Source organism: Anoplopoma fimbria, chromosome 8, assembly GCF_027596085.1.
Source record: "Anoplopoma fimbria isolate UVic2021 breed Golden Eagle Sablefish chromosome 8, Afim_UVic_2022, whole genome shotgun sequence".
Lineage (NCBI taxonomy): Eukaryota > Metazoa > Chordata > Actinopteri > Perciformes > Anoplopomatidae > Anoplopoma > Anoplopoma fimbria.
In genome coordinates, this window is record NC_072456.1 from 26,133,563 (window position 1) to 26,149,880 (window position 16,318).

Below are 16,318 nucleotides of genomic sequence, written 5' to 3' on the forward strand. Positions count from 1 at the left end.
CAGACAATAAATACACATACTATACAACTACACAGACAATAAATACACATACTATACAACTACACAGACAATAAATACACATACTATACAACTACACAGACAATAAATACACATACTATACAACTACACAGACAATAAATACACATACTATACAACTACACAGACAATAAATACACATACTATACAACTACACAGACAATAAATACACATACTATACAACTACACAGACAATAAATACACATACTATACAACTACACAGACAATAAATACACATACTATACAACTACACAGACAATAAATACACATACTATACAACTACACAGACAATAAATACACATACTATACAACTACACAGACAATAAATACACATACTATACAACTACACAGACAATAAATACACATACTATACAACTACACAGACAATAAATACACATACTATACAACTACACAGACAATAAATACACATACTATACAACTACACAGACAATAAATACACATACTATACAACTACACAGACAATAAATACACATACTATACAACTACACAGACAATAAATACACATACTATACAACTACACAGACAATAAATACACATACTATACAACTACACAGACAATAAATACACATACTATACAACTACACAGACAATAAATACACATACTATACAACTACACAGACAATAAATACACATACTATACAACTACACAGACAATAAATACACATACTATACAACTACACAGACAATAAATACACATACTATACAACTACACAGACAATAAATACACATACTATACAACTACACAGACAATAAATACACATACTATACAACTACACAGACAATAAATACACATACTATACAACTACACAGACAATAAATACACATACTATACAACTACACAGACAATAAATACACATACTATACAACTACACAGACAATAAATACACATACTATACAACTACACAGACAATAAATACACATACTATACAACTACACAGACAATAAATACACATACTATACAACTACACAGACAATAAATACACATACTATACAACTACACAGACAATAAATACACATACTATACAACTACACAGACAATAAATACACATACTATACAACTACACAGACAATAAATACACATACTATACAACTACACAGACAATAAATACACATACTATACAACTACACAGACAATAAATACACATACTATACAACTACACACAACTACACAATAAATACACATACTATACAACTACACAGACAATAAATACACATACTATACAACTACACAGACAATAAATACACATACTATACAACTACACAGACAATAAATACACATACTATACAACTACACAGACAATAAATACACATACTATACAACTACACAGACAATAAATACACATACTATACAAGTTGGTGTTCAAAACACAAAATATACTAAAAAACCTTCTTGTTTGTTTTTGTGCTCTTTACAACCTACACATGTGTATTGTGTCATCTAAATGGGGTAAAGTAAAAACCCTGAAAAGCTTATTAATTGGTCCTATGCAACCCATAAAAGTGTTGTGTTTGTTACTATAATGAATCTTGCCTTTTATAAAACATTTGCTCACTTTTAAAGGGGAACTGCAGCGGTTTAGAAGTGCACTTTTAATAATGTTGGGATGAAAAGACAGCTTAAAAAAAGAACTTGAACTCTTGATGTTAAGTCCCATCATGCAACTTGTTGGTTTCCTGTCTCACATCTGATAAACTCCAGCATGCATGTTTTCTGTTACAACATTTTCAAGCACAAGACGAGATAACCTTGATGACCCCTTGATGACACAAACCAGACTTGATGCTGTACAGATGTTTCACAAGGCTCAGGAATAAACCATAAACCATAACTAGAAATGTGTAAATTTGCTGTGATGCACCTTTTAAGAGTCATCAATACGTGTTCCCTCTTAGATCCTCCAGGAGATCCGTAACCGGACCATCAGGACCGTGTGCCGGCAGAAGAACATGCCCCACAGCGTGTGGTCCCTGAGCCCGCTGCAGAGGAAGACGCTGCTGCAGCACGTCCTGGTGAACGACCAGTACCGCTTCCTCTACTGCTACGTCCCCAAGGTGGCCTGCTCCAACTGGAAGCGGGTGCTGAAGGTCCTGAACGGCGCCCTGGAGAACGTGGACGTCAGCGTCAAGATGGACCACCGCAGCGACCTTCTGTTCTTGTCGTCCCTCAAACCCGAGGAGATCCGCTACCGCCTCAAGCACTACTTCAAGTTCATGTTCGTGCGGGAGCCGATGGAGCGGCTTCTCTCCGCGTACCGGAACAAGTTCGGGGAGATCGAGTCCTACCAGAAGAAGTACGGCGTGGAGATCGTGACGAGGTACAGAAAAGGCCTCACCAAGGAGGCCACGTCCGTTAAAGGCGACGACGTGACGTTCGGCGAGTTCGCCCGCTACCTGCTGGACGAGGACTCGGAGCGCATGAACGAGCACTGGATGCCGGTGTACAACCTGTGCCAGCCCTGCGCCGTGTCCTACGACTTCATCGGCTCCTACGAGCGTCTGGAGAGCGACTCGGATTACGTGCTCCAGCGCGTCGGGGCGCCCCCTCACGTCCGCTTCCCGGAGCGGCAGACGTGGTACAAGCCGGTTACCACGGAGACGCTGCACTATTATCTGTGCAGTTTACCTCAGAAGCTGCTGAGGGAACTGCTGCCCAAGTACATTCTAGACTTCTCCCTCTTCGCTTACACTCTCCCCAACACAACCACTGAGCACTGCCGCCATTAAATGTGATGAGATTATAATTTTTTTATAGAGAATCATTTTTTTAAACTATTTTTTAAATCCCTAGGGAAGAAGCAGTATTTTCATAGCTGTTACACATTTTTACCTGAGATATTTCATTAAAAGAAAATTGACTATGAAACCACTAAAGCTTGAAATCAGCTGAAGACAAAGATTTAAAAAAAGAAAATAACCTGTAAAATCGCTTCCATTTCAACGTTTTCCTGTCATGCACTGTTACAGTAAACGAACCAATTCAGTATATAAATAATGATGTAAATAAGGTTGCAAGACCAAATTGTATTTTCTTGTTTCTTCATCCACATGTCGGAGAAGTCGACGGGTTTATAGCTTCAGTGGTTATTCAGTGGTTTAGCGGGCTAAAACACAAACCATACACTCAGAGTTTTATGGTTTTAAATCAAGCGTTGTGTGCTTTTGTTTCACGTCACATCCTCTCCTCTCCATCCGTCTCCCATCTTTCCTAATGTTCGGACAATTTACCTCGTAATAAAACAGAAGATAAAGTTCAGCGATCATCACTGCAATTCATGTCATTTTTGAATCGCTTTATTTTATGAATAATTTAATAATTTAAACATTTTAGAAAAAAAAACATGAAGCATAATACACATAACCACAGGGTTGAACAAATACTGTTTTTGCTACATATATGAGGTTATAGTTAAATTCATTTCAGGAGAGCTAACTCTCAAAGCTGGAGCCTCATTTTACTGTGTAACGTACCGACAGAGACGACATTTGGCATCCAGTTATGTGAGTGGAATCAACGAGACGTTAATATAAAAAATACAAAAATGTGTTTGAATGTTCGCATGGTCATTAGTTTCAGTAAACACCCAGGCATGATTTCACCACAGGTCGCTGCAGGATAATTAATGCAGAGACTTACGGAGGCCTTCACAGTTCATGTCCGGACCCAAACCTTTAAAGTTTCTAGTGGTTTCTGACTCATCAGATCCTTCACTTGTCTGTCTCTCTAGTCGTTAATCCTTGAAGCTCACACTTCTGAAAAGAGAAAGAAAAAGATTTGTTAGAGATTTTCATGAAATAAGGCAGATACATTTTTTTACATTTAAAAACAGTTATTGCTCATTATTTTTGCTTTTTTTAAAATCAAAAATCTGTGCTTCTGTTTTTAACTTGGACCCTATTTTCCCACGTTTTTCTAGTATTGAGCGAGAACTTTGACACAAAAAGATGGGAAAATATGGTCCAGGTTGAAACACCGGCTAAATTCCTGGACTGAAAATCAAAATCAACAAGCCCTAAAAAAGCCGAATCCTTTTCCTGTCCAAAGCCTTACCTGTCGGCTGACTTGTCGGCTGACTTGTCGGTGGAGCGGTTGAGACTTCGGAGGATGGAGCGGTCTGAGGAGGTGTGGGGAGAACCGGAGGAAGCGTCGAGGGACAACGAGCTCTGCAGCGACGAGAACGACACTCCCTGTCTGCGCATCTCCTGAACTGCTCGTTCACTGAAGACAGAGAGACAATTAAACAATCACAAAATTATATTTTTGTTTCTGCTGTATCGTTACATCCTTGTAACTAAAACATGTATTTAAGTACTTACTTGTTAATGATTGTAAGACTTTTGATAATCAATTCAGTTGTTTGAGTCTTTTGTTCTTCAAAAGAGTCATTGGTTGCAGAATCTGACGTGAACATTTGCAGTTATTTTGGTATGTATTATATGTAAATAAGTGGAATATCTTTACCAGTTATTCAAAAAAGTAGTTTTATTTTCAACAAACTTAATAACAACAAAGTTTCCAGCCGCAAGAGGACTTTTTTCACTGGTTAACAAAAAATAAGAGATCCTGATGATATGCTACTTCAGAGATCTGACGTTAAAGGGATAGTTTGGATGTTTAGAAGTGTGTTTGTATGAGGTACTTCTCCATAGTCAGTGTTTTACTACAGTAGATGGAGTTTAGAGAAACTCCAGCACGGGAGCAAATCAATGTTCTGCTGTGGACGTATTTTAAACACCTAAAAGAATCAATATCAGTTTAAGTGAACGCTATATTTAGAATATTTTCACCTCTTTATCTTGCTGTCAGACAGACCTTTATGACGGGGAACTGAAGCAGTTATCTACGCTCTCTACAAACACACCAGACTTTATTGACAAAAACTGTTTATTTTACCTCTCAGAACACAGTCTACGGGTCTACTGCTGCCTTGTTTGACTAGTTTGTTTGTGTGACTTTGGTGTTTTTTAAGGTTAGTTTGTATTCAACAAAATCACACAATAACACAAACCAAGTTATCTAGGCAGTCGACCAGCAACGTTGGTATTTCTTTGGTGTTTCAGTTCCATGTCAATCTAAATATAGCAAACACTTAAACTGGTATTGATTTTTTAAAGGTCGCTAAAATACTGCTTCTACAAACTGGACTTCAAAAAATAGGAACAATCTCTTTAAGAAAGTCTATTTTTGCAGCCTCTTCAAGCGAAAGACTAGCTTATATTAAGAAGTAAACTAGTTTGTTGCATCAACTACGCTACTTATGTAGTTGTATGGCTATAAAATACATTATAACTTTAGAATAGTTGAGTTACATCCCAAAGTTAGTATGAAATACCTTTTTGTGGTGATAACAACAGATCTACTTTGTGTCAAACTTCCAGTTTTGGCTCTACTACATATAAATAATGCCGGGTTAGGAGTTGAAAAGTCAGCTCACCGTTCAAAGCGCTCACTGGTCAACTGTCTTTTCAGAACGTCCATCTCCGTCTGCAGCTGAGAGACTTTGCCGCGGAGCTGAGACACCTCCCTGGTATGCTCCACGCTGAGTGCATTCACACACAAATCATCATCAACAAATTGTTAAAAAAAAAAGGGCATTTATTTATTCAAGTCGTTCAGCTCGAGCCAACATGTTGGATTCGTTTACGTTTTGCTGTCAGCCAGGGTCAGCCGATCACGCAGGACCTTCAGGTCCGACTCTCTCTCGCTGGCTGTCAGGTGGGTTTGGAACTCCTTGTGCCGATTGGTGGAGAGAAGAGTCTCGAGGTTACGGACAGTCAGCCTCTCACTGGCCAGTTGTTTCTTAAGAAGCTCCGCCTCCGACCGAACATCCTCCAGTTCTCCCGTGACCTAGAAGACATGGTTTTATTTACAGAGAGCAGAAATAACTGCTTAACTACAAGCTTAAACCTACAGCTGAATGAAACCAGAGCACAACAAAGGTAAAGTTACTAAAAGGAACTTTTAATTTGTGTTCATTTTGTCGGTCAAAAGTGGAAGTGTTTCCAAAAAACAGACTCTCTTTAGAAAACCTCTTATTTTAATGCGGTAGGGTCTGACAGTCTGTCCCTCTCAGTCCTGGTTCTGGTTCCCCAATTCCTGGGTCTGTCCACAGTGGACTGGTCTCTGCTGGAGTCTGAGCTGAAGGAGTTTCTGGTGAACCTGCATGATTTCATCTGGTTTCTCCAGATTCCGACCCGGTGGCTCCGATGACGAGCTTTAAGAATAACTTTATAGAAACAGACGATCTTCTCTCTGATGGTCTGGTTTACTGATGGAGGTCTATAGAGGATCAGGACTAAACTGAGACTGGTTCAGAACCAGTTAAAAGTTCCTCACAGTAACTTTAAGCCAAAGCAGCGGGCCTCACCCTCTCGAGGTCCATGCTCCTGGAGGTCAGCTGACGTACGGTGAGCTCCTTTCCAGAGTCCAGCTTGACACACAGCTCCCTGACGGATGCCAGATCGGAGAGGAGAGCCGCCTTCTCCTCCTGTGTTTTGTGGAGCTCCTCCTCTAGCCGGGACATCCCGCGCACCAGCGACGATACCTGGGCCTCGTAAGCATGCAGGGCCTGTGTGTGCTTTGGGAAATCGGCGGAGTGAAAGGTATATTCATCAGAAACGTGAAAGAAAGACTTAACACCTCTGAATTTCTTTACTCTTTACTGTTGACCTTGACCATCCCACGTCTCACCTGTTGGATTTCTCTCCCCTGGTGGCCGACAGTGTCACGCAGGTGTCTGCGTTCGGTGTCTGAAGAGAGCAGCTCCAGGCGGATGGAGTTATTCAGACCTTCGGCCTGCTGCAACTTCTGCTCCCGCTCCTCCACCTCCGTGTGGGCCATCCTGAAACGGTCCAGCAGGTCCCTGTTCTCCTGCTCCTGTTGGGGGTCAACACCAAGAGGTCAGCCAGCAAGACAGGAGGCTGTATAGGGCCTTAAAAACAGCTACTGGAGTATAGTTTTCTCTTGCCTTTGTGGCCATCAGTTTCTCTATCCTGGACACTTCAGAAATGTAAGAGTGGACCCTCATTTTCAGCTCATCCTTCTCGTGCAACGCCTCCTCCATCTCCACATGAACAGCCTGCACAAACACAACAACAGTGTTAATTCCTCCTCGTTTCCTTCTTTATTCTCTTGTTATATAACGACAGTACGCTTCATGACATACTTGGTTCTCTCGGGTCATCGTAACCAGGTCCTCTTGCAGCCTCCTGTTCTCTCTGACTGTGACTTCTTTGTCTCTCCTGAGTCCGGCCAGCTCCTCGTGACCGGCGTCCAGCTGCCTCCTCAGGCTGGCTATCTCCCTCTCGCGGCTGTTTAACGCCCCCTGCAGCTGACTGCAAGGATCACACCGTTAACACGTCAGCTTACTATATAAAAACCAATGCAGAGCTTTGAGAGCACAATACTCACGCTAGCGAGGTGTCCATGTTTGTGACTGTGAGTCTCACATCTGCAAGAGTCTTTTCCTGTGTAAATATCAAGTTATTATGCCTCATTAGTACTCTTTAAGCACAACTCATCATCCTTTTCAATAGATAGGTTGAAAATTCTATCTGAATACAATTCTCACTTTTCCATGAAAATGCATTTTTGCTCAGAAAGAGCACTGTGGATTTTGTCCGCACATCACTTACTGTACATTGGAATTGCTTAAAGGGGAGACCTTTTCATAGCCAGTATGAACAGGAGGAAAGCTTTCATGGGTTAATGACCTGTTTCATTGTACATATGGGCATGCGAGTATTGTTTTCATACAGACTTGGATACATTTAAACATATCCTTTAACAAAAGCTATGAATCTTGCGGTTTGTTGTTGGTGGTTACCTTTTTAGACAGGTCCTCCTGGATCTCAACCAATTTTTCAGTCTTTTGATCCACCTCGTCCTGCAGAACATCCTTCTCTCTGTCCAAAGCAGAGATGGACTTCTGAAGAGAAGCCACGTCATCCTTGTGCTTTGAGCCCCGCTGACTCAGCTCCCCTGTCAGACAAAAACAGAACAGCCCCCAAAAAAACATAAATATAACAAGACAAAACCAACTGAGACGTTCCATCCTGAACCTCGTAAAAAATGCACAGATATTCACCTATCGTCCCCTCCAGTTCCTGAATATGCTGATGGGCAGCATGCAGCTCGTTCATCTTCACAGACAGCCTATGTTGGGTATCAGACAGAGACTGCTCCATCTGCTCCTGTAGCAGCCTACAAACAAACAAGAAGCCCTGATCATTTTCAGGATATGCATTTTTTACGAGTATATTTTGCAGCAGAATGATGGGGCCAAAAGCTCAGTGGATGTGGATACTGCAGATATACAATATATCCTCATATTATTCATTTTCTATGGTCTGAGCTCTGCACACTGTTAGGCTCCAGATTGTTTATTTCTCTTGAAGTCAATGTTTTGAATCTGTATGTGAAAGGGAATACATGCATTTCTTCTAGATCAACAGTTAAGTTTATTACTGCCTGTATGTTGCACTGGAATATTTTTGCCTGGATGTTTACTCACTTGGTCCCTCTGCCAAAATGTTAATGATGTTTTTTTTATCAACACGAACCTCAGCGCGTTGGACTCGGCCCTCTGGTGAGACACCTCCTCTGCATTCTGGACCAGAGCGACGGACCGAACCTTCAGCTCCTCCTCAGCAGCCTCCCTGTTCTCCTTCAGCAGACACACCTGTGAACGCAGCTCCAGCCTCTCGCGCTCCAACTGCACCCAAAAGATCAAGATACAGCAACTCAAAACCCATTTAAGATCAAAGTCACAGTAGTGACCATTACATAATAACCGTTTCCTGGGACATTTCAGACTATGAGCACACTTTTGAAGAGATGATTAAAATATCCTCCAGGCTTACACTCTTAACGGCATTCTCCAGGTCGAGAATCCTCCTCTCCTCCGTCTGTCTGTCTGTGAGGGCTGAAGTCTGGGCAACCTGCAAAAACGTTTGTATGTGTTAGGCTGAACACGTATAAATTATAAAACTAGTTAATCTTATTAAATGGTATAATACTAATATTATCAGTGTAGCCTGATCTTTATCTGCAACTGTGCGGATATACTGACATTAAACACAATTATTAGATATGCAAAAGAAAGGAGCGGCACAGCATTCAATATAGATTTAGTATTTGAATGTCAAAGCTTTAAAGCTTAGAACTATTCGATACAGCCTGAAAATGATGGTTTTTGAATTAGAAATGAAACTGAAACTTGAAATGAAACTGAAACTTGAAATGAAACTGAAAAATGGCCAAGATGATTACTTCTTCTTTTGTCCAAACAACAATCTATAACCAAATATCTTCAATTTACTACAAAAGAAAAACAGCTCATATTCACACTTTTTTTTAACTGAGTGAAATGATCAAACAATTACCAAATCTTACTGATTAACTTTTGGTTTATGCGATTTCCTGACAGCTCTAGATTCCAGCAAATTAAAAATATGCTAAACTCTGCATCATTACAGTCAGCATGTTAACTATAACTAACTGACAGAATCAATAACAACACTTTTGGTTACAGCCTGACCAATAGTGTGTATATATTACAGAACTGGATGTGTACTATAAGAAATTGTATTTTACTGTTGACAAGCCAACTTATCTCTGAACCATAATGAAGCACATAAATGATGCACACCGTGACAGAGAACTAACCTTTACTCTCTCCATCAGCGTCTCTCTTTCTGCAGCCATCTGCTGGATTCTGATTTCTGCCTGTTTGATCTCCTCCTTCATTTCCATGAGGTCAGCTGACGTGTCGGTTCTACGAGACAGCTTTAACTCCTCCTGAGCCTGAGAGGACAAAAACATTTGGTCCTCAAAAGTGTTTAAGGAAGTTTCTCACATGGTGGAGTAAAGTTTATAAAACTCACTTGTTTTAAGAGGGTTTTGAATCGATCTCTCTCTGAGCTGAGGCCCTTCACGTTGATCTGGATGTCCTCCATGTGCTTCTCAAAGTCCAGCAGAGCCGCCTTCAGCTCGTCTCTTTCCTTCACTAAACGAAGCAGCTCCGTCTCGGCAACACCCCCCTGAAAATTTGACGCCATTATCAGTTTTATGAAGATCATCTGAAAAAAGCTGTTAAACTAAATAGTAAGCATGTTTCTTCTTGTCGTCTCGTACCCTCGTTGCTTTGGACTGAGGACTCCTTCCCCTGAGTGGACTACGACTGGGGCTTGAATCCGGACTACCCGCCCCTCTGGTTCTTTTGTAGCGTTCAGCCTCCTGTCGATAGTAATCCCTCTCCTCCTCTAGACTCTTGACAAACGCATCCAGCCGTGACGGGGAGCGTTCCCTTCCACAGACACCATGTTTAGCCCGCATGGCCTCCAACTCCAACACCAGGCCTTTGTCTAGGAACAAGTCAGTAACACACTAATGTAGGGTTGTGACAAATAAGCTTCATTCATAATGTTGACATTTGAAAGTGGTGCAGCTTATTTCTTTTCTTTCTTTTTCTGCATGTCTAGTCATTCAGTTTAAAGCTGCTATTTCTGCAAGGTTGCAGATAAAGATCCGGTTGGGATCTACAGAAACATTGCTTGCAATAGTCCAGGGGTTCTCAACCTTTTGTAAATTGAGGCCAACTACTCATTGTTACAAAATTTCCGAGGACCACCATCCCAAATTAATGAGAAAAAAAAGAAACATAACAAAAAATGACAAAAAAATACTTTATTACTATAATGACTAAAATAATTGATGAATCCAAATGAAGTGTAATCAGGGTCATATTTTCCTCACCACACAAATAACCTAAAAATGTAATTACATCTAACCATTTGGCCAGGGCACTTCGCACCGACATTTCTTTTTCTTTTTATGTTGACAAAACTGACAAATGAATCACTGTTTTTTAATTGAAGTTCCGAGAATTCTCTTTTTCTGGGTGATGTCACAGAATATGACTATACGTTTGTAGCTTCATTCAGAAACCTCAATAGAAGCTTTGAATGGTAAAAAAACAAACAAACTTAGTATAGCCCTACACTAATGTAAAAAATGTAAAGCTGCTGTACGGAAAGGTTTCAACAGTTGCTTACCGGCTGCCATCGTTTTCTCCATTTTGTCCTGCAGTCTGAGTTTCTCCTCCTCCAGGAAATTCAGCAGTCCCTCCATCTTCTCGTTCTGCTCTTTGAGCTCCACCATCTGGTCTCTGAGTCGGTCTTTTTCAAAGTCACCTTCGGACTGCTCCTTGATTCAATCGTTTCCAACAGATTATGTTTTTAGCTTGTGTAACAACACAGGGCAGATATTTGGCAACCGTTTATGTTCACTGAAGAATGTCAGTTATATACTTAAGGTTAGTAGTATTCCAATAAAAAAACTATAAAGTGAATAGAGTATTAAACAGAACATACCATTCTCAATTTTGTGATAATATCCTCCAAGTCTTCAATGATTATCTGTTGCCTTTGAATTTCTTTCTGTTGAGGAAAAAAGTTTGAGGTTTGTTTCACTCATTCACACTTTAACATATTATTTATAGTATGTGTTAATAGCAAAGTAATGTTTGTTAGTATATTACAAGCAGAATTAATATGTAACATGATGTCTTTCGTTCAGCTTTCTCATATTCTTACTTTAGTTTCTTGCAGCTCCATGTCGGCGGTTTCCAACACGTGCTCCTTGTCCATCTCCAGCCGCTTCGCCAGGTCGTCTATGTGCGTCAGCTCTTCACAAAGTTCCAGGTTCTTTAAAGACAGATTGGCCACTTCGTTGGAGGCGTCCTTCTTCTTCTCCTGCAGTGCATTAACCTTCTGATCCAGAGTCCTGTTGGTCTCCTGTAGATACTCAATCTATGGAACACAAAGAAAGCAAATGAGGGTCAGCAGACAGCAGGGTGGCTTCTTACAACCAAGCAGACCACTTTTCTTCCAGAGGAACTGGGCTCAAGAACAAGTTTACCAATCTGATGAAGGATCTCTGAGCACCTCTTGTTCCAGAAAAATGCATTTATACATCAGGGTAAATTTTTCTGTGTGACTGCGACGCTTGCCTGAAGGTTAAGATGGGCGATCAGTTTCTCGTTGCTGTTGTTCTGAGCCTCGAGAGAAATCACATCATGAGGTCGACCCCCGTGAAGAGCACGATTCATCCGCTCAATCTCTTTGTCCCTCTCCTCCACCTTAAAGAGGTGTTTAGAAAATGGTTTTAATAACATTAAACATGTCACAGTATTTAATGCTACAAGTTTAATTGATCTCTTACCTTTGTGTTTAAGTGTTTTATATATTCTTGAGCGTTATCCAGGTCTAGTTTGACCTTTATGATGTCTTCCTGTAGCTCATGAATTCTACAAATAAAAAAATTACAGCAAGTCAAGACAGAGGCTGAAGCAATAATGCAAATGCAAGCATCTAACATAACAATCGAGTGGTTACCAACTCTCTCAATACTAAAGCTCGGCCGTCACAAAAAGAAAACAGACCTTCCATCAGCCATCTGCAGCAGGTCGGCTATATACGGATCATCAGGCTGCGACACAGGATAAGCTGCTCTAGAGGAGGAAGGTGTGAGCTCATCAATCTGCATCCTCTGTCGTCTGAAAGGGATGCTGCGCTTCTTTCCACCTGTGAGTGTTTGCGAGAGGAAAGGAGGATCAAATTCATAAATTATGGTTTACTTTTAATTTTTGATTGTTCTTTAAAGTCTACCAAAGCCACACGTCACTTCCGGTGTGTTGCAATAGATCTAAGGTCAGACCCCTTGGCTTTACCTGGCGTCTGCACCACCGCCTGCATGTTCTTCTCCTGCAGCTGTTGGATGCGCTCAGCTTTAGCCTTGCTGTCCTTCTCCAAGCAGCGAACTTTGTGCACATACTGATTATTTAAGAACTTCAGGTCAGTTGTGTCATGGTCCAGTTTTCTTATGTGGGTCTTGAGCTCTAAACCAAGACAGGATTGTGTCAAACCAGTTTTGTGTGTGTGAGTGTGTGTCAAGGATGTAAAAAAACATTTCAGATTATACTGAGGATGGATATCACAGCTCACCTCTGCTGACGCGATCCTTCTCCTCCTTCAGCTTGAGAAGTTCGAGGTGCAGCTCATTGTTCTCCCTGATCACTCGGGCATTCTCCGCCCTGTACGGCTCCAGAAGAGCGTCAAAGTTTCGAGTTTCTTTCTCAGTTTTCCCTGCTGACAGTTTGACATTGCGCAGGCTTTCGGTTGTGTGGACCAGGTCGCTGTAACACAGAGGAAGACAAGTCTGAGCAACATATCATCATCTTTAATTGACTGACATTAAAGGGATAGTTTGATTGTTTGCAGTCGGGTTGTATGAAGTTCTTCTCCATAATCAGTATATTGCCTACAGTAGATGGAGTTTGGAGAAACAGACAGGAGTACCAACAAGAAAGCAAAGCAATGTACTGCTGTGAATGTATTTTAGACACCTAAAAAAAACAATATCAGTTTTACTTACCGCTTTACTTGACATCAGACAGCCCTTTCTGACGAGGAACTTAAGGCGTTATCTAGGCTCTCTTCAAATCCACCAGACTCCATTTATAAAAACAGTAATTTAACCTCACAGAACACAGGAGTTGCTGGTCCAACACTGCCTTGATCGGTTAGTTTGTTTGTGCTGTTGTTTGACTTTGGTGTTTTATAGAATAAGTTCAGATCCATCAAAGTCACAAAATAACACAAAACTAACTAAGAGATCAGAGCAGTGGTAGACCAGCAACTCCTGTGTTACGTGAGGTAAAATTACTGTTTTTATCAATGTAGTCTTGTGGCTTTGAAGAGACAGAGCAGAAGTGATGAAAAATATTCTAAATATAGCATTCATTGAAACTAATCCACAGCAGTACATTACTTTGCTCCTGTCTCTTTCTCCAAACTCCATCTACTGTAGTAAAACACTGACTTTGGAGAAGTACCTCATACAACCACACTTCAAAATATAACCCCAAAGACTACCCCTTTAAGGGATGAAAGACAGCAGGTGCAGACGGATTAGAGCTTTCACCTGAATAGTTTCTCCACCAGCGGCAGTGACTCTATTCCCAGTGGCTGTCGGTAGCCCAGCTGATCCAGACGTTTCCTCAGATTGACGAACTTCCTCTCTGCGTTGTTGTTCATGGTTGTGGCACAGAAGTAACCTAGACACAAACGGGGAAATGAGCTTTGCAATGACGTGGAATTAATAATAAGAATAATGTTCTTCCATGTGCAAAACAAAAAAATAAAATAAATAATTCAATACAGCATTGAATGGATTGGCAGCAGCTAATTTATTATGTACATATGGCATACAGAAATAATACAAATATAACACATAATTAAGCATTTAGAGCGGTGTATTTGAATTTCAAAGAAACAAGCACACACACACAGACATATCTGCACCACTAATTATATTATAATAATGATATTATATTATTATAATAATAATATAATAATTATATTATTATTATAATAATATATTATTATATTATCATTATTATAATGTCATTTTTATTATAATAATAATATAATTATTATTATATTACAATAATATAATATAATAATATCATTATTATTATATTACAATAATAATATAATGATATAATATCATTATAATTCTATTATAATAATAATATATATTATAATAATATAATAATTATATATATATATAATATTGTATAATATGATAATGATATATTATATAATATAATATATTATAATATATAATATCATTATTAGAATATAATAATACCATTATAATATAATATATATATAATATCATAATAATATGATTATAATATATAATATATAATTATTATAATATTATTATATATTATTATAATATTAATATTATTATAATATAATAATAGTATCATATTAGCATTATTAATATACTATAATAATGATATTATTATAATATAATAATTATATTATAATATATATAATAATTATATTATATTATAATATATATATAGTATAATAATAACAATATATATTATTATAATATATATAATGATATTATTATAATATCATAATAATTATATTATTATAATATATTATTATATTATAATAATAACAATAATATATAAACAATATAATAAAATCATTATTATTATAATATTATTATAATATAATATTATTATATTATAATAATAATAATAATATCATTATTATTATAATATAATATTATTATATTATAATAATACACTTTACAAAGGGGATAAAATAGAAATAAATATTTAAAAACATACACAGCAGAAACAAACAATTAGCTAAATGCTAGGAAGTAACGTAGCTAACTAGCAGCTTGCTAAGCTAAAGCTAGCCTTGTATTTAGCTAACGTTGGCTAGCATCACGTAGCTAGCTTACAGGCTAACAAGCTAATGTTAGCATCGTGTAGCTAACTGTAGCTAGCTTATGCTACACCAGCTACCGTTAGCGTATCAGCTAAGCTAAGCTAAGCTAAGCTAGCGTCACCTCAGTGGTCTTCCGTGCTGTCCCCCGTTAAAGTTGAAACGTCAACAACCGGTCGCGGTAACGTGTTTTCCGCGGTAACGGGGTTTGAAAAGAGCGCCGCTGACTTCCGGTTTGGATTCGTCACCATGGAAGCGGAGCATCTCTGGAGGGGGAGGGGCGTGTTTTGAGAGCCGGCGTTGTCCGTACAGAAGGCGGAAGGGCGGAGTTAAGCCAAAAATAAACTTCCATGTGCAAAACAAAAAAATAAAATAAATAATTCAATACAGCATTGAATGGATTGGCAGCAGCTAATTTATTATGTACATATGGCATACAGAAATAATACAAATATAACACATAATTAAGCGTTTAGAGCGGTGTATTTGAATTTCAAAGAAACAAGCACACACAGACATATCTGCACCACTAATGATTATTATAATATATATCATTATTATATTATAATATCATTATTATAATATATAATAATTATTATATATAATATCATTATTATAATAATATAATAATATATTATTATTATAATATAATAATGATATTATATTATATTATTATAATATAATAATGATATTATAGTATATTATCATTATTATAATATCATTATTATAATAATAATATAATAATGATATTATATTATAATATAATAATATATTATTATTATATTATAATACAATTATATTATTATAATTATGATATTATAATATCATTATTATAATATAATAATGATATTATAATATAATAATGATGTATTATAATATAATAATTATATCATTATTATAATATAATAATATTATTATTATAATATATTTATTATAATATAATATCATT

The 16,318-nt window shown here is 38.1% G+C and overlaps 2 protein-coding genes across 3 annotated transcripts in view; one reads left to right on the forward strand and one right to left on the reverse strand.

Moving 5' to 3' along the window:
- The window catches only part of chst14 (carbohydrate (N-acetylgalactosamine 4-0) sulfotransferase 14), a 4,645-nt gene extending 546 nt beyond the window's left edge, over positions 1-4,099 (forward strand). Inside the window, exon 2 of the mRNA XM_054603078.1 lies at positions 1,951-4,099. Within this exon, the coding sequence (XP_054459053.1) occupies positions 1,951-2,781 (831 nt within the window). The 3' untranslated portion in view covers positions 2,782-4,099. The remainder of the gene's footprint in view (positions 1-1,950) is intronic.
- On the reverse strand, positions 3,333-15,586 carry cep135 (centrosomal protein 135). Of its 2 annotated transcripts, none has more exons than XM_054603077.1 (26): positions 15,494-15,586; positions 14,039-14,171; positions 13,060-13,250; positions 12,786-12,953; positions 12,498-12,639; positions 12,278-12,362; positions 12,066-12,194; positions 11,650-11,865; positions 11,428-11,493; positions 11,110-11,260; positions 10,190-10,419; positions 9,940-10,095; positions 9,722-9,859; positions 8,917-8,994; positions 8,617-8,768; positions 8,142-8,257; positions 7,881-8,035; positions 7,466-7,521; positions 7,221-7,389; positions 7,023-7,133; positions 6,746-6,931; positions 6,423-6,632; positions 5,700-5,902; positions 5,490-5,594; positions 4,118-4,273; positions 3,333-3,807 (listed from the first exon to the last, which is right to left on the reverse strand). In XM_054603077.1, exons 2-26 carry the CDS (start codon positions 14,149-14,151, stop codon positions 3,786-3,788), a joined length of 3,504 nt encoding a protein of 1,167 aa, XP_054459052.1. In that variant the 5' UTR covers positions 14,152-14,171; positions 15,494-15,586; the 3' UTR covers positions 3,333-3,785. The 2 variants fall into 2 exon arrangements, with proteins under 2 accessions (XP_054459052.1, XP_054459051.1); XM_054603076.1 differs by having other exon boundaries at positions 4,106-4,273.
- Between the last annotated feature and the right edge of the window lie 732 nt (positions 15,587-16,318).